At 37.1% G+C, this 23,090-nt stretch overlaps 1 protein-coding gene across 15 annotated transcripts in view; it reads left to right on the top strand.

Annotated features, from left to right (window-relative positions):
* The window catches only part of LOC105233888 (basic-leucine zipper transcription factor A), a 222,175-nt gene that overhangs the window by 138,206 nt on the left and 60,879 nt on the right, over window positions 1–23,090 (top strand). For 11 of the 15 annotated variants that reach the window (XM_049460284.1, XM_049460283.1, XM_049460273.1 and 8 more), the window contains one exon: window positions 1,297–1,485. The exons of the other annotated variants lie outside the window; for them this stretch is intronic. In XM_049460284.1, coding sequence (XP_049316241.1) covers window positions 1,297–1,485 — 189 coding nt within the window. The remainder of the gene's footprint in view (window positions 1–1,296; window positions 1,486–23,090) is intronic. 15 annotated transcript variants of the gene reach the window in all.

The following is a 23,090-nucleotide window of genomic DNA, read 5'->3' as shown; positions in this document are numbered from 1 at the left end:
ATGTTTCCAATGGTATTGTAGTTTTTTAAATTATAGTCAAAAGGTTCTGAAATTATAATTATTACGATAAAATTAATTTTGCCTACAAAATTTTGGACAACTTTTATAAGCGAAGGAAAACACGCATCATTTTTTAAAAACCAATATACAAAGTGCGTTCCAAAGCAAACAGGGCTTCTAGCGCTCCCTGGTACATATGTCGACTGGTGCGTGTCCAGTGAGAATTTCATGATGTTCATCGATTGGAAGTGAAGTTATTGCGTTTTCAGTGTCAGTATGTTTATGTTATCGGTGCGAAAATGAGCTTCGAACAAAGAGCCAACATTAAATTTTGTTTTAAAATTGGAAAAACTTTTACTGAAAAGTTTTAATCGATAAAACAAGTTTATGGCGATGATTGCCTATCCCGTAGCAGAGTTCACGAGTGGTTTCAACGTTTTCAAAGTAGTTGTGAGGACATAAATGACGATCCACATGTGGGTCAATCAAAATCCGTGATCACCGAAAATTCCATCGAAACTGTGCGTGAAATTGAACATATCCAAAACATCGATTTATCGCATTTTGACCGAACATTTGAGCTTACGAAAGGTGTGTGCACGGTTTGTTCTGCACAAATAGACCGACGACCAAAAATTGCTCTCGATTGACGCTTGTGACCGATTATTTGACCAAAAATCACATTTTAACCATTAACCACTCCCCGTATTCACCTGATATGGCCATGAAAGGAAAGCGTTATGCAGACGTAGAGGTCATTCAAAAGGCTTGCACAGGCATACTGGCGGCCATACCGGCCAACGAGCTAAAACACTCGTTCGACATGCTTTTGGACCGTGCAAAAAGCTGTTTTGAAGCAGAAGGAGACTATTTTGAATAAAATAAATTGATTTTACCAAAAAAAAACATTTGTTATGTTTTTTTAATAGTCCTGTTTACTTAGGAACGCACCTTGTATGCATTTAAATAAATTCAAACTTGGCAATCACAATACCTTTTAACCATTCGCTAAACTTAAATCCGAAAAAAGTAACGGTAAATACTTGCCGTAATCATGAATTCTACCATTATTTATTCAGTGTATAGGATTTGCGTATATACACACTAAAGAGCTGAACAAAGATACCCTTCAAATTCCAAGTATCATCACAGTGCTGCACGAAAATTATGTAGACGTTGATCTAAAGAAAAGATAAATAAAATTAATTCGAAAAGCGTATCACCTACTTTCATATGAACTTATTTTATATATATATATTAACTTTCTCTGATTTCAAACGAAATAAAAAAATCCAGGTAAATTGTATTCTTCATCGGCATTTTATTCACCTGCATTGCATCCAACGGTGGAAGATCAGGTGGAACTAGCACGCAGAATATCAAATTCATTGAGCGACATAAGCAACCAGAAATCGAAAGGCCAATCAATGTATGTGAATCGCAAAAAACGCTCTGTTAAATGGGTTCACGAAGGTGCTGGGCAAGGTACGAAATTCTTTATACATATGTGGACATGTATGTATGTATGTATGTATGTATGTATGCATGTATAACGAATGGGATACGCATTTTCTGTCAAATAAACAATAGGCCTCTTTGTGCCGTGAGTACTAATAAGAAAAAGTTGTTCCCTTTCATAGAATTTAATAATGCAACAACAAAATAATCCAGCTCAATATTTTCTATCAATATATCTATGATAATACAGTTTCGTTGGCTTATTTATTTATCGAAAAATATGATACTAATAATATAAAATACTTATTTGTGTCAAATCATTTCAAATTAAAAAAATGGACATATCTTAAATACATTGCACTTTTGATTTTTTATACCCACTATGCGTGATCCTTTGCCAGTAGTACCTGTAAAAATTTATCAGAAAAATGAAGCTAAACATAAGAGGTCTGCATGGCAATGGACAAATGGCAACTCCACATTTCTAAAAATGTCAAGAGCTAAAAGAAATTATGAGAAGAAACAACTCTTTAGAATTGTCAAACTTTTTATGTGTTCTTCATTCATTTGGTCTTTTTGAAGTGACCTAATCTATCTTCTGTCTATTTTCTTATTAGGGGGACTCTCTTGCTCTTGCAAGATTGCAGATTGCAAAAATCTAGTGATGTATGAACGGCTGATTCGGTCATTTTATTGTAAATGACTATTGTGCATGGCTATTGTGAATTGGCGAACCTTCTGTATTCATTCTTAACAAAAAACTGTAACAAATTTTTATAATTGAAATAGAAATTATAAAATCTATTTAAAATTTATCTTCCTCAACAATTTAACGTCAAAATATGTATTTAAGTAAAATGGCAGCTAGCACAGGGTTGCACTTATTTTTTTAAGTGTTATTGCACGAAAATAAACATGGGTTTTGGTCCGACATATTTTACAGCCATTACAAATAATTTTCTGCGAGTGTTTGTTGTGCCGGTGTACCAAGAGAAAATATCTGCAATTTATGAACCGTGCAAAGGTTTTGCAAGAGCAGGAGAACACCCCTATTGTGTTTTGATGGCACGCATTAACTTCTCCGTTATATGTATTTTTATATGATAAGATATCAACAACGCTTTCAAGACTCAATATTTTTATTTTATTAACAAAATAAAGGATGACTAAAACCAAAATAAAAATATGGCAATTTATCAAACTATGTTCTCCCTCTATAGTGAAGCTTCACACCAATAACAAAATTGAGATATTCAAAACATTCAGACTTATACTAGTATCTTGGATATTTGGAACGACACTTTATTTCCATTGGCGAAAAATAAATTTACGCAAGGAAGCACGCTCCCGCAGAATAATAATTAAAAAAAATTTTGTATGCATCTGTTTGAACTAATACAATATTATATTGGACATCTGAGGGATGTAGGACTATTTTCTAGGTGGCATAATTTTGTATATTAATTTGTAAGGACAAGTTTATTTCTTTTTTTTTTTTCTTCTAAGAATTTATGATTCACCAAGGTTATTTGTACCTTGCCTTCGAAACAACGAAATTGTTTGAAACTCATGTGGAACAATTTTCATGGGAACATTTTTTATACTATTGCAAGCAGTATTATAATTTGGTTCACCTAACGGTTGTACGTATCACCTAAAACTAAGCGAGATAGATATAGGGTTATATATGTATATATAAAATGATCAGGGTGACGAGAAAAGTTGAAATCCAGTTGATTGTCTGTCTCTCCGCCCGTCGGTGGGTGTAAGCTGTACTTGAGTGAAAATGGAGATATCTTGATGAAACTTGGTATGTATTTTCCTTGGTAAAAATTTCGAGTTCGTAGATGGGCGTAATCGGACCACTGTCACGATCACAAATCGCCATTAAGCGAAAACATATAAAGTTCCTTAACTAAGCAATAAATTAGAATGTAAAGCTGTAATTTGGCACAGGCGATCGCAGTAGCAAAGGGCATCCGTATGTAAAATATCTAATGTGTTTAATGTTCATATTTCCTAAGTCATGTGTAGACGTTCACCCAAGTGAGGAAAGTTCTCTGATCGCCATTCACTTGGGAGTAGCCAGAAACGATTCTTTTACATATGACTCAAGTTGCTCACGACTTCCGGCCCTAGACCAAGTATCCTCTAGGAAGCCGAAGAATATCCGTTACAAGGCGAGGTAAAGTGAGAAGGTGAAACATCCCCTCCACAGGGTTGTGCGCTTTGTTTGTGACCTCCGTTTAAAAAAAAAAAAACAATATAGGGATTACGATGTACCTGGAATGTCCTGTCCCTTAATTGAGAAGGTGCCGCCGCCCAGCTGGTTGATGTCCTCGTTAGTGTGAACGCTGACATCACCGCCGTCAAAAAAATGCGATGGACGGGGTAAGGACTGAGACGTGCAGGTCCTTGTGGCATTTACTACAGGGGCCATTTAAAGGAATGCAAGTTCGGTGTGAGATTCGTGGTGGGAGAGAGACTTCGTCGCCGAGTACTGTCATTCACCCCGGTGGACGAACGTCTAGCCACAATCAGCATCAAAGAGAAGTTCTTCAACATATCGCTGATTTGCGCCCACGCCCCGACGAAAAGCGCTTGAAGCGTACCTATGAGAGCTGAGCACGCCACGATGTCAAAATCGTGCTTGGCCACTTTAACGACAGGGTGGGCAATGAAGATATATTTGGCACAACATACGGTAAATTCAGCCTCCACGAGGAAATATCTCCAAATGGGTTGAGTTGATCGACTTCACCGGGGCCCGAAAACAAGATTCCAGGATAGAAAAATTCACCAAGCTACCTGGCTGTCTCCGGACCGAAAAGCCACCAAGCAGATCAATCATGATGTAATAGATGGAAGACACGTCTCCAGTGTTCTCGACGTGCGTAGGCTTCGAGGTCCTAACATCGACTCGGACCACTATCTCATTGCAGCCAAGACTCGCACCCGCCTCTTTGCAGCAAAAAACGCATGTCAACAAATACAAGACTAGACGTCGAGAAGCTGCAATCACAAAAGACAGTCGAACGATTTCGACTTGCACTCCTGCTCTCTGAAAGCACGCGTCAACTACTCGGTATAAGAGAAATGTGAGACGGCATTTCAAGCTCCTTACGTATGCGTATACGTTATGCGCGAAAATTCTACGAGAAAATGCGGCGACTAACAGAAGGTTTCAAGACCGCAGCATACTCTTGAAGAACCTCCAAAGTGATCTAGTGACTGATGCCCAGAGTACACTAAAATTATGCAAGGAACACTTCTCTAGTCTGCTGAATGGCTGCGAAATATAACGCCAAGGGAAGGCGAACCCGATTGTCCAATGCACAGATAGGGAAACCCCACAATCTGCGCCAACTAAGACATCGCATATATGTTTTGTGAAAGATTAAAGCCGACCTTATCAGTGTGGCTTTAGGCCTGGCAAACAAGAACTGACCAGATATTCACCATGCGTCAAATCTTGGAAAAAACCCGAGAGAAAAGTTTTGTGAAAATGTATGGTCTTTGCGCATTGACCACGGCGAGTATAGCTATCAATGGAACGATGAGCTGTATGAGATATACGACGACAATGGCATAGTTCAGCGAATTAAAAGACAATGAGTTCGCTGGTCATGTTGTCCGAATGAACGAAAACACTCCAGCTCTGAAAGTATTCGACGCAGTACTTTGCATTTCCAATTGGCGCCACGTTGCGAAAAGAAGAAACGGCTGCCGCGCTTTTGTTAACTCGGCTATAACCGCGTAAGCGATTTCTACGACAGTAAAGTCCAAAACCACTAAAGCTAAAACAACCAAATTTTTACTCCCCATTTAACGGTACTGTTCAAAATTACTAAAAACGCAATAAATACATAACTAATTACGTCGGACTACAACTACGACTACTTCCCATATAACACCCAGCCTCTTATGATCATTACCAGAATTTTCGAACATCGGGGTGACTGTGCTCCATATGATTAGTGATTGTATGTGAGGTACTTTCGTTTTTCTAACAAATCTTATGTCGAATTTGTCGGCCAGTGTATGAGATATATTGAGTTTATGTATGTATAAAATTTTTTAGATTCCGACCCTCTGGTTGATGTCTTATATCTTGGTAAGATTTTAAAGGCAAAAAAAGGATATATTTGGTAATAAGATGGTGCTTTTTTCATTTCCAAAAAAATCGCGCTTTTTACGTCCAAGTGCAGCAAAAAGTAGAAAAAAAACATTTGTGTCAGCATGAACCCAACAAAATATTTGTAGAGATCTGTTTGCATCCCAAACTTATTCTCAACTGAAAATGACACTTTTTGAGCCGAATTCTCCACATTTGCGGGAAATTTTGCTGTTCTATTTTAATTAAAAGTGCGGCTGAGGACCCGTCCACGCTTTACTGAGGCTGATACATACATAGATAATACTATTACTCTGCTACTATCATCTATATGATTTCTATTAGGTATTAAAAAAATATATAATTTTTGTAGAGCAACTTGTGTTAGTTTACAAAAAAATGGATCATAAAGCATTACTTGTGTTAATTAAGCATTGTTTTTTGAGGGAATAAGGAACAACACTTTTTGACCGTTTTTATACAATAAAGCCTTAAATTTACAAAAGTTGTAGCCCAATATAAGAACTTTCAGTTATCAATATTCAATTGAAATTGCGATTGTTTTTCAAACATGAGTGTATCTTTGTGATAATATCAGAGCTTTCAGACCTTCGGTTTGTTTTACTCCTTATTTCAGAGAGCATCTTTCCTATTAATAATATGTGGTAAATAGAAAAAATTGATAAAATTGCTTGAATACTATCCATGTACCTAATTTAAGGTTTTCAAACTTATGATTGCCTTAATACCGTATATGGTATAATATGTTGGTCAATATTTAAAATATCTTAGAAAAAATAAGTAGATAAGCTTTTTTTTAATTTAGTTAATTTAGTGATGAATATGAATGAAATCTACCCTTGGCGCAAATCGTATATAATATAATCACATCAGATCTTTTGGCTGACGTTTTGCACATCAACTTAAGTTATTATAAATATTTAGTCTCTTCGGTTGAGTTTATTTCACATACATACTTATTTGTAGATTACTTTATTATTATATTAGTGGACGCTACAAATTTTATTGTTATCATTCACAATTCTGTCGAACAATGAATCTTGATTTCTTTCGCAACATTTTTTTAAATAAAGTTCTGCTAACACTTGAGAGTATATCTCGATTTTGATCATTGTAATTGGCAAGAATGTTTTACCCGAATTATAGTATAAAGAACAATTAGGTGAACAAAACTATTATATTCGCATGTTGTAAGAGTATAAAAATGAACAGCGTGACGGGCTAAGTCGATTTAGCCAAGTGCGTATGTCTGTATATGCGCGAACTAGTCTATACGATTTTTAGTTAACGGTCACTATAATATGTAACTGCTATACAATGTGATCTATCAAAATCAAGTGTTTGAACAATATTAACATTCGAACATTTTATTTGAAGCCGACCAATATATTATATTATAGCAAATAGCAAAGAAATCAAGGTCTTTTGCTTATTATGTAACATTAATTAGATTGGAAGTTATATTAAAATTAAAATTTTCGATTACTTGAAAATCGTTAACCGGTAAGCGTACATCTATATACATATATAAAAATAAGTCCGTATATGTACGTCGCCGAACTAATCATAAACGCGTCATGCGATCATAAACTTACACACTACGTAGGCAGTGGTCCATATATGGTTTATATGAAGTTTGGTTGAAATCCGATAACGCATGTGTGTGCGGTGCGTATGTGAAGTGAGTGTGTTTTTGCCGCAGGCTTTTTTTATACCGCATACAGCATTAATTAGTATTGAATATGTTTTGGTCGTTTGTGTATTGGAGACCATTGCACGGAGTGATGCAAATAGCAATTTGTTATCATTTCTCTTTTCTCTTTGGACGTCATTGGTGATTGATCTTATCATAATCGATTTTTGAAAATATTAATTTCTTCGCATTTTTTGGTGAGTATTTTGATAAAAATAAATTAATTTACGTTCTAATCATCGTTTTAATTTGAATATTTTGTTAAACAAAATTAAAAAAAAACAATGATTACTGAGATAAAAATCGATTGTTTTTCTAAACAAGTGTACTGATTGTTACAAGTGACATAATCACAAATTTGATATTTTGTGAAAAAAATTAAAAAATTGAGTGATTTTTTTTGTTTAATGTCCGATCAGTGAGCTAAAAATTACTTGGATTTTTTCGCCAATTTTTAATTGAATTTTGTCACATTTTCAGCAGATTTTCGTGTCTTTTCGTCACTTTTTGGTGCTTTTCGAGTGCAGACGATCTCGAACGTTTCAGTTTCGCTTCCGAACGGTAAGACAAAAATTATTTCGATTTTTTGGCCAATTTTTCATTGAATTTTGACACATTTTCAGCTTTTCGAGTCCAGAATTTGCTGGATTTCATCAATTTATTACTGAAGTTCTTTATTATCTTTAGTTTATTTTCTTCTAAAAATGCCACGAAGAGCAAGAGCTGACATTGGAAGTCGGTCGCGTAGAACGCAAAATAGATCAAATGAAAGGGAAAATCAGTCGCAAGAACAGCGAGAACTAGAGATTGCAAATACAAGGGAACGTGTTGCAGGATCGGGTTCAGATCGTAGGCCGACAAGTATTAACCAAAATGTTCAAAGGCGTGCCGCACAAATCTACGTTAATGTTGTTTGTTGTTGTTGGTGCTGGATTTAGACATAATCACGCAATTGATTACAGTTTGCATAAGTTTGTGGTTATGCACATAGCATTATGATGCAACAAAATCAGGAAAATCATATTCTGAAATGTCGGAGACTCTTTCATCAATATGTCGTAGACATGTAAATTATTCAAATGTATTATTCAATTTGAAGTTATTTTATTTGCCGTCATCACGGCTTAGTTGTCAAGTATAAAAGTGCCCATTAAATTATTCCTAACTTAGCTCAAGCCACCAACCCGCATCGCGTTGTAGCTCCTCTGCTGACGTTTTGCTGACCTTGCGCCTCGTGCATGGTGTTTGTTTACTTAGATGTCTGGCCAATGTTCTCACGCAAAATGTGCTGACTTAGCGACATGTGCAGAGTGGTAGGCTCTTATTACGACGGGAATTAGGGTGTGTCGTTTCTTCGCGATAACTCCTCCCCTTCTAAATGGGGAACGTCCTCGGTCCTCAAAGAAGCGGTTTTAATTGCAGTTTCAACGGACCTGGCTATGATAATCTCTCTCTTGGTCCTCCTTATCCTGTAACGTGGCCATAATGGATTGATCGCTGCAGGTGATTGATCCTTTGAACATTCTCTAGATTCACATGGTGAAGGTAAGAAGCGCTTAATATTTCTGTGTGCTGCGTCAAGTTGATTGTAGAAGCCCATGGAGTTTCAGGTTTTAGAGGCAATGTAGAATTTTCGTTATAAAAAGTCGTACCATTAATCTTTACGTTGTTTTTGAAGACCACGAGGTATGTTCCGTTGACCGTAATAGGGACCTCATTATTTTCCTCGATGACAGCCAATTGGTCATTGATGACAACAAGGCCGTCACTTATCGGTGAAATTGGTGTGAGGTTGTTAAATGTTGTACTGCAATTAGCGGTGTTGCGAGTCAGTAGTTGCAGAGCGCATGATGTAGTCGGAGATGGTAAGCAAAACGTTGGTGTTGTGTCGCTGCAGTTCTTTACGGCTACGGTATGGTTATAACACTTGGCTAAGATGGATTCTTCTAGGTGCAGGATTTGGTGGCCATGAGCTACCGGTAAAATAGTAATTTTCTTACATCTAAACATAGGAATCGGATATCTTATTAAAAAGTAAATTATGTTATTATACTGTAATATCTTAATTCTAGCTACTGCCATAACATCGGCCACGGTAAGGTCAGTGAAGTGCTCGTCTCCTGTTATGAAATTTATTTCGTTACTGTCTAAGAGAATGGGACTTAAGACCCCAATTTTGGCGAAAGTGACAGCTGTTATAATGTTATTTAATTCTGTAATAATTGCTCTGTTTCTAGCCAGTAGTATGTCATAAAGGTGACCGGTGTTTATTTCTCTTTCTTTTGTTAATTTCAGGATTTTATTTACTGTAATGGTAAGGTTATTGATTTCTTTCTGTACTTGAGTGTTTATGGTAAACTGTCTGTCCTGCGAGTTAATTAGCTGTTCTTCTGTGCTCATTAATCTATTGAAGTCGTCATGGTCAGGAGTTCCAGCAATGTATTTCAGGACTGTCCCTAGGGCATTCAGGCTTCTCGCCTGTCTGTGGTGAGCGTTTATCATTTGTATCAGTCGACTTATCTGGTTTATGTCCGCGTCTAGTAACTTCCTCATATGTGACTGAGGAAAGTGGTCTGTGGCATTAATTGTCTCGTCTCTCAGTAATTCGTAAAGTGTCAAGTTGGTAACATGCTTGATGTGTCCTGAATTTTCCCAAATTACAAGGTCCTCACCGACCACCGGAATGTACCTTGCATTGGTATAGTCGATTAACCTTCCTGTCGTTACCGATATTGATATGGCCAAAATTATGAAAATCCTAAAAACATATATGAAATTTTTTGTTAATTGTTTATCATTAGAAACGCCTAGGTTCTAGATTAAGTTTAACGAAGCTTGTCCTTATGGACCCTTCTCCCTTTTATTAAAACTGTTGTACCCATGTCTTTTTCCACCTCTTCCTCAGTATAAAGAGGCGTAAGCTTATTGCCTAGTCTCCTGTTATTTTTAACAAGTACTTTTTCTCCAACAGGGAACTCCCTATCCTGCCTGTTCTTATTATGAGTTGTTAGTTCTCTTTCCTGTGCGTTTCTTAAGCGGCATGGTATTTGGTTGTCATCTTTAATTGAACGAAATACGGTAAGGGGCTTCATCCCCGTTACTGTGTGAATGGACCTGTTATACTCAATCGTAGCTAAAAGGACAATTTCCTCAACATCATCAAGATTTTTGTCAAGTTTAAGGCATCGTGCTATTTCCATTAGTGTGCTATGAAATCGCTCCACCTGACCATTTGATGTACTATGTAGTGGTGGAGCATTCGCAATGTCGATATTGAAGTGATTCTTTAATGTAGCTTTGATGCTGTGTGAATTCAGCGACTTCTCATTGTCGCAATAAACTATTCGAGTACCGAAAAACATGTTGAGTAACTGAAGGAGCTGTGGTTTGACATCTACTATCGTTCTTGATTTCAACGACTGTACTATCGCAAATTTTGAAAACTTGTCGATGCACGTCAAGAAGAACTTGGACCCGGTAGAAAATATGTCAATGTGAAGAATTTCTCCACAATATGTTGGTATGGGCGTTTGAGCAATAAGCTGCTTCTTTGGGTGCCGATCATACTTCGCCCGCGAGCAAGTTCGACAATTTCCCACAAATTGTTTAACTTTTTTCTCCATTTTTGGAAAGAAGTAATCCTCTAGAATTTGTTTTGTGTTCTCCTGCGCTGCTCGATGCGCTCTGTTATGTTCTGCAGCGATAATTTCCTGCTGCTCATTCGGATTCGAAATGTCGTTAACGAATTTCTCCGTATGTCTGAATTTAACTGTTGGAAACATTTCGACCAGTTCGTGCTGAAACTGTGCAAGTGCATGCAGATCGCAGTGTATTGCGTTTACTGCTGTTGTGTTTACGGCCTCCTGTAAAAGTTCTAATAAATCCTTTTTTTCTCGGTAAGAAATGATATGCCTTGTCTTTTTTCCAAAAATTATAAAAGTTTTTCTTTGAGGTTCTGTACCTACCTCCACAATAATCTGGTTGCGGAAGCAATTTACCGGTTTTTCCGATCTTTCAATTGTATGGGTTGATGATTCCTCGCTATGAATTGTCTCGATGCTCGTGTTATCTAAAGCATTTATATGTTGCCTAGATAGAGCGTTTGCCACCACATTTTCCTTTCCTGGTTTGTAGATTAGCTTTGCGTTGCATTCGTCTATGAAGGCTTTCCATCTTTTAATTTTCGAATTAGGATTCCTATCCGAAACCGCAAAGGTCAGCGGCTGGTGGTCAGTATAAACATTAAGTTTTGTTACGCCGTACAGGTAGTTTCTAAGAGCTTTCAATGCCCATACAATAGCTAACAATTCCCTTTCATTGGTAGCGTAATGCTCCTCGCTCCCGGACAGAGTGCGAGAAATCATGGTAATCGGTTTGCCCTCCTGAGAGAGGACGGCGCCTATAGCATGAGCCGACGCGTCAGTAGTTAGGTCGAATTGTTTGTTAAAATCTGGATACGTCAGGGTTACATCCTCTGACGCTAAAATTTCTTTAATTGTTTCGAAGGTCTTTTTCTGTTCGTCCGTCAAATCAATTCTGATTTTTTTTGATTGGGACGCAGTAACTCGACCGTATTCGCCTCTCATGATGCTCGACAATGGTTTTGATATTCTAGCGAAATCCCTTATAAAACATCTATAATAACCCGCTAGACCTAGGAATGATCTGAGTCCCCTTAGAGTGGTGGGCTCAGGGAAACTTCGTATTGTGTCGACTTTGTCTGGACACGTTTTTATTCCTCCTTGTGAAACTAAGAACCCCAGGTATTCGACCTCAGTCCTAAAAAATTTGGATTTTTCAACTGACACTCTCATGTTGGCCCTAAATAATTCATTTAAAATTGATTCTATATCTTTCAGATGCTGCTGTTTGTTTTCCGAAAAAATAATAACATCGTCTACATAGACAAAACAGCTTTTCCCAATATGCTCTCTTAATACGTCGTCTATGGCGCGTTGAAAGATGCTCGGCGCGTTTTTTAATCCAAAAGGTAACCGGCAAAATTCATACTTGCCATTCTTGACAGAGAAAGCTGTTTTTTCCCTATCACGCTCCAATAGTTTAATCTGATGGAAACCAGATTTTAAGTCCAAAGTGGTGAAGTATTTACTACCACCCAAATTGGAAAGAATTCCTGTTATGTCGGGAATTGGGTATTTATCACCGATAGTTTTTTCATTGAGTTTCCGAAAATCTATAACTAATCTCTGCTTCGCCTGTCCGTTTTCGTCTACCCCCTTTTTCTTTACCACCCATATAGGGTTGTTAAAGGGTGATCTTGATGGCCGGATAACTCCATTTGCTAACAAATCCTTGATTTCTTTGTCCACGAAATCCGCTACACTCAGTGGGTACGGGTATAATCTTGAGTAAACTGGTGTTTCGTCCTCCGTGCGAATTGTTGCTATCACCTTTGTATTGTACGGTAGTGCCTCATTGGGGTCAGCAAAAACCCTATTCATCCTTTTGATCATTCTAGAAAAATCTTCCCTAACGTCTGTTGGTACTAGATTTGTTTGAAGCCTAAGATGGCTTACGTCATGACTGGAAATGAAGAAGATTTCCTCCTCACCAAAATCATGATTTATTGTATTCGATTTAAGGTCAATGTTCGCATGGACCCTGTTTAGTATGTCGAGCCCAATCACGCCATCAAATGATGTTAAGTCCGGTAAGATGAAAAATTCTGCCACTACGCCAAATATTTTCATGTAGCATTTTTCCATGATAGAAGTAACCCCGTGAATAGATTTTACAGAGAATGTGTCCCTGAAATGTTGTGTCCTTAAAGCCGGTGTTGGTTTCATATAACTCCTCGACGCACCAGTATCGATAAGGAGTTTCACTTCTTTCCCTCCTAGGAACTTTGAAATCCAGGGTAGGAGGGACCTTCCCCTAAAAAATTAAGTTGATCTAAACTTACGTCATCCGCCGCTTGTTCGGCTTCTGCACCGTACAATGATTCACTCTGTAGCTCAACTTCCTCCTCCAGATGATTAACACGTTGGATCTTTGGTCCTGTGTAACGTCCAGAATTTGCTGGACGTTTTTGTTGATAGCCCTGTTGCATTCTATTACTGTTTCCTTGATAGGCACCTCGGTCTCTGTCAAACGATTGGTGTTTAAATTTCGATAAGGATGGATCAACGTCCATTGGTTCCGCTCTGACTAGTCTGTCGTTGTCACGTCCGTTATTTACCCTTTGATTTTCCGTAAAATGAGGTGCATGTCCGGGTTTGTACTGCCTATTACTATAGTAGTGTGGGCTCTTATGAGCTGAGGGTGGATCATAAGTGTTTGTCCTATGGTTGTTCTGGCTTGAAATTATATTATTATTTTTTTTAATGTGGTTGCCCTCGACGTTCCTGGCAGCAAAATTGGCCGCGAACGCATACCGCTCATGGTTTGAGTCTACCTCCTGTGCTAAAGCAAGAGCAGACGGAAGGTCAGACGGCCGTGAGGCGAAAAGAATGTCGCATAAGGGCTTCCTTAAGCCGGAAATGAAAACTCTTAGGGCATCTGCCCTATATTTCTCGTTTATAATTTCTGCCACGCTACTCTCGTAAGACATTATAGTCTTATTAGCTAGTAACGTTAGCTTCTTTTCTACCTCATCGTAGAATTCCAGACAGGACCTAGAACCCTGTCTTAAGGTAGATAATTCCTGCTCTATAAGATATACGGGACGTTTGTCCGCGTACGTAAAGTCTAAACGTGCTATAATGGCATTAAAGTTCAGCACAGTACTAAACGATGAGAGGACCGCATCGGCAGCCCCTCTTATTTTGTTCCTCAAAATGGTAACTGCTTGGTAGTGTCGTTCACTGCCATCGTACCTTTTGAACAGTTCATAAGCGTTATGCGCCGCCTCGCGCCATGACACATATGTGCCTATGTGACCATGAAATTCTGGAAGTGATTTGATAGCATCAAGCGTTATGTCACATGTCACTAGTGGATTTACAGATACCTTTAGATATTTTTCTACCTTTGGCCTGCTGCCTGTCACCTGGTTTTGGATTGCTCCTAACTTCCTATCGAACTCCAACCTTTGTGCTGCCAAAGCACTTCTAACTTCCGCCTTAATTAACTCGGTTATTTGTTCCGTGTTCATATTTGCTTTCTGACTTCCTAACTTTAAATTTCTAAAAAGGTCTTCCAGACCTTCACTCATTAATTTTTGTTCTGTCACTTTCCTTTATTTTATTCACAATTATTGCTATATTTATTCCAGGAAACGAGCATCTCACTTACCCTTCCATTGGATTTGAATAGATTAAAATTAGGTTCGGGTTCTTCCGGTTAATTGATCGGGCCAAAGGTTGTCTCTTCTTTAAGTCCACGCTGAGTCCAAGTAGTTGATTGTTGTCGATTTTAAGTGAGCCAACTGTCGTAGTTACACGAGTCGAGTTAAGAACTTTATATTTTTCTATTAAACTTTTCACTCGCGAGCCCCACGTTGGGCGCCAATTATTCAAATGTATTATTCAATTTGAAGTTATTTTATTTGCCGTCATCACGGCTTAGTTGTCAAGTATAAAAGTGCCCATTAAATTATTCCTAACTTAGCTCAAGCCACCAACCCGCATCGCGTTGTAGCTCCTCTGCTGACGTTTTGCTGACCTTGCGCCTCGTGCATGGTGTTTGTTTACTTAGATGTCTGGCCAATGTTCTCACGCAAAATGTGCTGACTTAGCGACATGTGCAGAGTGGTAGGCTCTTATTACGACGGGAATTAGGGTGTGTCGTTTCTTCGCGATAACTTGTATGCAAAGATAGAAACAGAGCGTTTGAACTTTATTCAATTCAATCAACGGAAGTTGCGATCAGAAGAGTATATACATCTCCCCGATGCAATCAATAATGATGGAAATGTTGACAACGTTGGACAAGGTGTTATTTTACCTGCAAGTTACACAGGCAGTCCAAGGCACATGCATGAATATGCACAAGATGCCATTTGCTATGTTTGTTTGTATGGTCGACCAGATTTGTTTATTACATTTACATGTAATCCACAATGGGACGAAATCAAGCAATATTTATATGAAGGGAAATCTTCTACAGACCGTCATGACATAACTGGACAAGTATTTAGACAGAAGCTGAAGTCATTGATGGATTTTATTGTTAAACATCAAGTTTTCGGCGAATTCGATGTTGGATGTATTCGGTGGAATGGCAAAAGAGAGGATTACCACATGCCCATATTTTGGTATGGTTAGTCAACAAAATAACAAGCGATCAAATAGATGACATCATCTCAGCTGATCAGGAAATCGATCCAGGTTTATTTGATGTTGTTACAAAAAGTATGATTTATAGACCATGTGGTGTTATAAATATTAATTGGCCATGTATGAAAGGTGGGAAATGCACTAAGCGGTATCCCAGAGATTTGATTTCCGAGACAATTAATGGAAAAGATGGTTACCCACTGTATCGCCGACGCTCAACAGATGATAATGGCAAATCAATAAATCTACGAGTCAATAATCTAGATATTACAGTTCATAATAGGTGGGTTGTCCCCTTTTCGTCAATACTATCGAAAGCATTCAAAGCTCATACCAATGTAGAATATTGCAATTCTGCTAAATCGATTTAATATATCTGCAAGTATGTAAATAAAGGCAGCGACATGGCTGTGTTTGGTGTTGCAGAGAACCGAAATGATGAAATAACACAATATCAAATGGGAAGGTATATCCGTAGCAATGAGGCAGTTTGGAGAATATTATCGTTCCCAATTCATGATCGAAATCCGACAGTTATTCATTTGTCAGTACATTTGCAAAAGGGACAACGTGTATATTTCACAGTTGATACTGCACAGCAATTTGTAGAGCGACCACCATCAATTGTTTCGAATTGTGTCAAAATGAAAATGTTTTGCTAAAACATTGCTTTATTCACAAGAACCAACATATTACACTTGGAATACATCTGGAAAGAAATGGAACAGACATAAGCAAGGAAGAGCAGTTCAAGGTTATGGTGGCATTTTTGAAAGTGATGTCATTGGACGTCTTTACACAGTGCATCCCAGTCATGCTGAATGTTTTTGTTTGCGTCTATTGATTCATGTTCGTGGGCCTACATCTTTTTTGAGTTAGAAAAGAGGTAACGGAATGCGACACTTAGGGATGCGTCAGCAACAGGTTCTCCTCATCAAATACGAACATTATTTGCTATTAATATTGCAACATGTTTTCCATCTGATCCACTGCAATTATGGGAAAATTTTAAGGATTTTATGACCGAAGACATTTTGCATCGAATGCGCCGAATTGCAGGAAATAACTATTTAATGATTACACTTGTAATGTTTAATGAGGCATTGATTATCATTGAAGATATTTGTTTGGTAATTGCAAATAAAGCATTGACACAATTGGGGTTGGCAGCTCCAAATCGACCAATGCATGATGCATTCAATCAAGAAATAAACCGTGAAAAACAATATGATTTGAATTAGTTGACTACATTTATAAACTTGAATTTGCGTAAATTGAATCCAGAACAGAGACATGCATGTGATACCATAATGGAATCAGTACGAAACGAAACTGGAGGAATGTTTTTTTTTAGACGCTCCAGAAGGAACTGGCAAAACATTTCTGATTTCCTTGCTATTAGCTACTATAAGATCACAGAGTAATATAGCATTGGCACTTGCATCATCTGGAATAGCAGCGACGTTATTAGATGGTGGTCGGACAGCCCATTCTGCACTTAAATTACCACTGAATATGAATGTAAATGAAAATCCCACCTGTAATGTTTCCAAAAATTCGAGAATGGACAAAGTCTACAACAATGCAAATTAAAAGTGTGGAATGAATGTACAATGGCCCATAAGAAATCAGTGGAAGCGTTATACAGGACATTGCAAGACTTGCGTAGTAATGATTAACAGATATTTGGTGGCGCTTTGATTCTGTTGCCTGGTGATTTTCGTCAGACATTGCCTGTGATTCCCCGTTCAACACCAGCAGATGAATTAAAAGCATGTTTAAAGTCATCTTATTTATGGAGACATGTAAAAATACTCAATTTGACTACAAATGTGCGAGTACAAATTCAAAACGATCCAACGGCCGACACATTTTCAAGGCAACTGTTGGCAATAGGCAATGGTCAATTTGCTGTTGATCGTGAAACTGGCTTAATCACTTTACCAGATAACTTTTGTAATACTCGTATTGCACCGACAAAAAAAGAATTGGTGTCAAGTGTTTTTCCAAATATTGTAGAAAATTATCGCAATCATAATTGGTTAGCTGAAAGAGCTATACTGGCCGCTAAAAATAAAGACGTTGGTCAAACGAATGCAGACATTTTAACCCATGTTCCTGGCGTGGTTGCAACATATCAATCAGTCGGCACGGTTACGAATCAAGACGACGCTGTTAGTTATCCGACAGAATTTTTGAATTCATTGGATTTATCCGGATTTCCACCTCATCGTTTACAATTGAAAGTGGGTGCTTCCATTATTATGCTTCGAAATATAAATCAACCACGATTATGCAATGGGACAAGATTAGCGATTAAAAAGGTCATGAACAATTTGATCGAAGCAACAATTTCAAAGGGGAAGTTTAAAGGTGAAGATGTATTGATTCCACGCATTCCAATGATTCCATCAGATTTACCTTTTGAATTCAAAAGACTACAGTTTCCAGTACGTCTTGCATTTGCTATTACAATAAATAAAGCGCAAGGACAATCGTTGGAATTCTGTGGAATTGATTTAGAATATCCTTGCTTTTCACACGGCCAGTTATATGTTTCGTGCTCACGTGTTGGCAAGCCTTCAGTTCTGTTTATCTACACAACAACTCATGCCAAAACCAAAAATGTTTCTACGAAAGAGCTCTAAGATAGTTTAAGTGATACATACTCTAAGATTGTAAGAAACTAGAATTAAAAGTTGAATAATAGGGAACAAAACCAACTTTATTAAAAACAAGTGTGTTTCTTTTCTTATTTTGTTTTGCCGTGCGAAGCAGGCACCGGGGCCGCTAATTCTTAATATGCGTTAGCATTATTTTGTCATTTAACACTGAAAAATGCAAATAACTTTTTCGAGGTTTTCTTTAATTTCATTTTCTCGCCACGGAATGGAAATCTACATTATTAAATTTACTTGCATTTGTAAACCATGTATGTATCTGTGGCTTAAAAGAAGAATAACCAATCATCAGTGCATAATTTTTGCAAAGCTGAATTTTGGTCATTAAAGAAAAATTTTAAAGATTTTGGGTAGTCGAAACAGTTTTTTCGTATTTTGTTAATAGATGTCGCAGCAGTCGTATATCTCGAGTGCTACCAATCACACTGTGTCATACCATATAGCTGTTCAAAAATCAGTGAAAATAATGAAGAAATTCGCTATATTTTGAAATTTTTTTATAAAAAAGGGAAGAATGCCACGCAAGCCACCAATGAAATTTGTGAAGTTAACGGATACGATGCCGTATCAGTTCATGTAGCACAACAATGATTCGCTCGCTTTCGTTCTGGAAATTTCGAAGTGAAAGATACACCTCGCTCTGGTCGACCTGTCGTGGAAAAAGTCGGTAAAATTATGAAAAAGATTGAGCAGGACCATCACATAAGCAGCCATGACATTGCTAAGGAACTTAACATACCTCATCAAAAGGTTTTGAACCATTTAAGAAAGACTGGCTACAAAACGAAGCTCGATGTTTGGGTAAAACATGAATTGTCTATAAAAATTTAATGGACCGAATCAACATCTGCATTTCTTTGCTGAAGCGAAATGAAATCGAAACATTTCTGATGCGAATGGTAACAGGAGATGAAAAGTGGATCAAATACGACAATAATGTGCGAAAAAGATCATAGTCCAGGCGTAATGAAGCTCAACAAATAGTCGCAAAGCCAGAATTGACGCCTCGAAAGGCTATGCTGAGTGTTTGATGGGATTGGAAAGGAATCATCCACTGTAAGCTGTTCCAACATGGTCGAACGATTGATACTACATTTTACTGTCAACAACTGATGAGATTAAAGCAATCGAAAATAAACGGCCAGAAGTGATCAACAGAAAGGTCTTCCATCAGGACAATGATAGACCACACACATCTTTGATGACTCGGCAAAAACTGAGAGAGCTCGACTGGAAATACTTGTCGCAATTTTTCACCGAGAAAACAGAAAAGTTTTACACTGAAGGAATGCTTGTTATGTCTCTAGCGGAAAAATGAATAGTGAAAAGACTACCAAAAATTTTAAAACAGAACAAAATATTTGAAGTATTTTCGAAACAAATTTGTGATAGTTTTAAGTAATCGGAATTTAACCACAAAATTGTGATAAATTTAAATATTTTTGATATAAGTTTGTACAGTAAAATTAATTGCTATACGAAGTTATTTTGCTTTTACTATATTAGTTGTTAGTTAATTTCTGACTTTAACAATCATAGGGACGGCAAAAAATTCATTAATCGACATAATTGAGTTAACTATCTTTAAAGGCGTTTTTCTCGATAGAGCATAATTCAATTATGTAACTGCAGAGCAGTCACTCTTTAAATGGTTGTAACACAAAAACTATTTGAGATTTCGATTCACAATTTTAATTTGTGTTACTTTAGGACATACTATCAAAATATGAAAAAAAATCGATTTTTGTTGTTTAATGTAACATTAGGTGTGCCCTTTAATGTTAGGTGAGACAGCAACAAAAGTTGGTGATGCCGATACAAACAATTTTAAAACGATCCACTTTTAACACTATATCAACTCTGATTTAAGGGGGGAGCCTGCTTTAGAACCTTTAAAAAATCCATTCAAAATATTGTCAAAGCTAGAAAGGAAATAGTGACCGAGCGTCTAGCAGATATATTGTATGAGCACTTGGGCAGAAAGCGAAAACTTTGACGAGCGATTTCTCGGTTTTTCATTTTTACGATTTTTCTTAATTGGCGGGTAGGATAAAAAAAACTAAAAATATGTAATTAGGACAAAATTTATTATCTTTGGCTTTAAAATATCTTCTATTTAATTGAAAAAACTAAGAAAAGTTATGCTTGAACATATTTTTAAACAAAATTTTTTGGTCAAAAACCGCTTTTTTCAATTTTTAGAATTTTACGCTTTATTTTTTGGAATTTTCTTAGTTTAACTAGAAGATAAGTTATTGAGAAATATGAATTCCTTTGAATTTTTTATTTCCGATAGAAATTGCGACCTGCATCCTGCTCGCCGTCCGATGCACTTGCGAGAAGCATCGGGCAATTGCTTCCCAAAGGCAGAATATCAAAGATTTCGCATACAACAAATTTTTGTATGATGCTTAAATATATAACTATAAAATAGGCTTCCCCCATAAATTAACGTTTATTAAGGAATTATGACATTTCTGACAGTATTTGTGCAACATTTAAATTTTATAATTTGTTCATTAAAGCTTCATACGCCTTTTATACTCTTGAAAGAAATTTCCACAAAGCATATTATTTTTTTTTCATTTACCGCTTATTTATATCAACGAAAACTATGCAAAGTGCTTTCCAAAGTATACAACACTTAAAAAAAAACAGAACAAATGGTTTTTTCGGCAAAGTCAATTTATTTTATTCAAAATAGTCTCCTTCTGCTTCAATACAGCTTTTCGCATGGTCCAAAAGCATGTCGAACGAGTGTTTTAGCTCGTTGGCCGGTATGGCCGCCAGTTTGCCGGTGAAAGCGTTTTGAGTGGCCTCTACGTTTTTCTTTCAATGGGCAAATGCATTTTCCGAAACGGAAGAAGTCGCACGCTGCCATATTAGGCGAATCCGGGGAGTGGTTAAAGGTTAAAATGTGATTTTTGCTCAAATAATCGTCCTTCGATTGTTGGATTCTGAGCAATTTTTGGTCGTCAGTCTATTTGTGCAGAACAAACCATGCACACACCTTTTGTAAGCTCAAATGTTCGGTCAAAATGCGATTAATTGATGTTTTGGAGATGTTCAATTCCATTTCCATAAATTTCGATGATGATTTCGGCTGATTTTTGATGCATTCACACACAGTTTCGATGGAGTTTCCGGTGATTACGGTTAGTGATTGGCCCACATGTTGATCATCATTTATGTCCTCAGGACCACTTTGAAAACGTTGAAACCACTCGTGCACCCTGATACGGGATAGGCAATCATCGCCTTAAACTTGTTTCGTCAATTAAAACGTTTCGGTAAAAGTTTTACCAATTTTAAATCAAAATTTAATGTTGGCTCTTTGTTCGAAGCTCATTTTCGCCCGATAACAAAAACATATTGATACTTACAGCGCAATAACATCACTTCCAATCAATGTAATGTCATGAAACTCTCACTGGACAATTGATAAAGATAGCAGATTCTAACGCACTAGTCGACATATAGATGGCGCCAGCGGGGGGCGCTGGATTCATAAAGTCCTGTTTACTTTGTCTGTCTGTCTGTCCTGTCCCAACATGTTCACATTGACACTCTGAGGATATTTATATTGCATAATAAGGAAAACGGACTATTTCTTTATACACAAAATACCATTAATCGAAAATTCAAAGAGTGTTTTCATGTTAATACATATTTATCAAATCACCAAAGGTCAAGTCCTTCCAGATTCTTTTGTGCTAAAAATTATTAAAAATCAGGTCAATACATCCCCTCGTCCCCATACACCTAATATATGAAGTTTTATATTATTTATGTTTTACAACGGTAGAATGTCAAGCTTCAATATTTTACAACGCTTAATCAGAAAACTGTATCGTTGTTCAATTCGCGATCAGAAGTTCGATGCTTGGAAATGGTACGTTAATAAAACAAAAAAAAAACATAAAATTTTTTTGTCGCCAAATGTGTAGATATAAAGCTTTTCCGAAATAAACATTTACTTCAAACATTATGATTAATATATCAGATAGTCTTTATACAGTTTGCGTGGTGGAAAAATGTGAAATCGACCTTCTAATATCAAATCTTACTAAATAGAAAAACTATAGATCGTAGACGGTGACATATTATACTATATTGCAACGTATAATACTGTAGTCAATTCACGTATTGAATAAAAAAATCACAAAGCAAAACGATGTTGACCCAGTTTTGAGAATTCTTCGAGAACTTCTTCTGCAGTGACTTTAATGACATGATGAGAGTGCAGCAATGTCAGGCCGATCAATAATATCTTGAAACATGTTCGTCCTCATCAGAGCTCGAATTCGGCACAGAATTGTGCAGAATATGCGAAGAAACTTTTGAAAGTACACACTTTTTCTGGAAGCAGCAAACTCAGTCGAAATCCATCCCAATTTAAATTTGCTGCTCTTGACTTCATGTAAGTTACTTTACTCGCTATATATTTTCACCAAGTGATCCTTCGATCCAGATGAATCCCAAGATAAGTTACTTCATTCACTTGGGGTTGTAGGACATTGTTTATTTCAACTGTTCAAGTTTCTCGTGTTACTCGTATGTAGCTAGAATGTTACATGCTTAAATTTTTGCTTATTAATATTTATACGCCAGTTGGCTAGCCATTCTTCGACAAAAGTTGAGTGCTGCTAAAATGCTTTGATGGGGAATTTGTTACGGCTTACTAGGGCTGTGTTATTCGCGAAAATGGATGTCAATACGTGAATAGCTGTTTGAACGTCTGCTGTAAATATTATGTACAGAGTTGGGCCTAGCGCACTACCCTGAGGTACACCAGCCCTTATTGCTCATTCTTCTGAAGTCTGCTACTTTAACTGTAAATTTCCTGTTTCTTAAATATGACTCCAAAGTTTTATGCAATTCGTAAT

This window comes from Bactrocera dorsalis, chromosome 6 (genome assembly GCF_023373825.1).
Source record: "Bactrocera dorsalis isolate Fly_Bdor chromosome 6, ASM2337382v1, whole genome shotgun sequence".
Classification (NCBI taxonomy): domain Eukaryota; kingdom Metazoa; phylum Arthropoda; class Insecta; order Diptera; family Tephritidae; genus Bactrocera; species Bactrocera dorsalis.
This window is presented reverse-complemented; position numbering and strand designations above follow the sequence as displayed.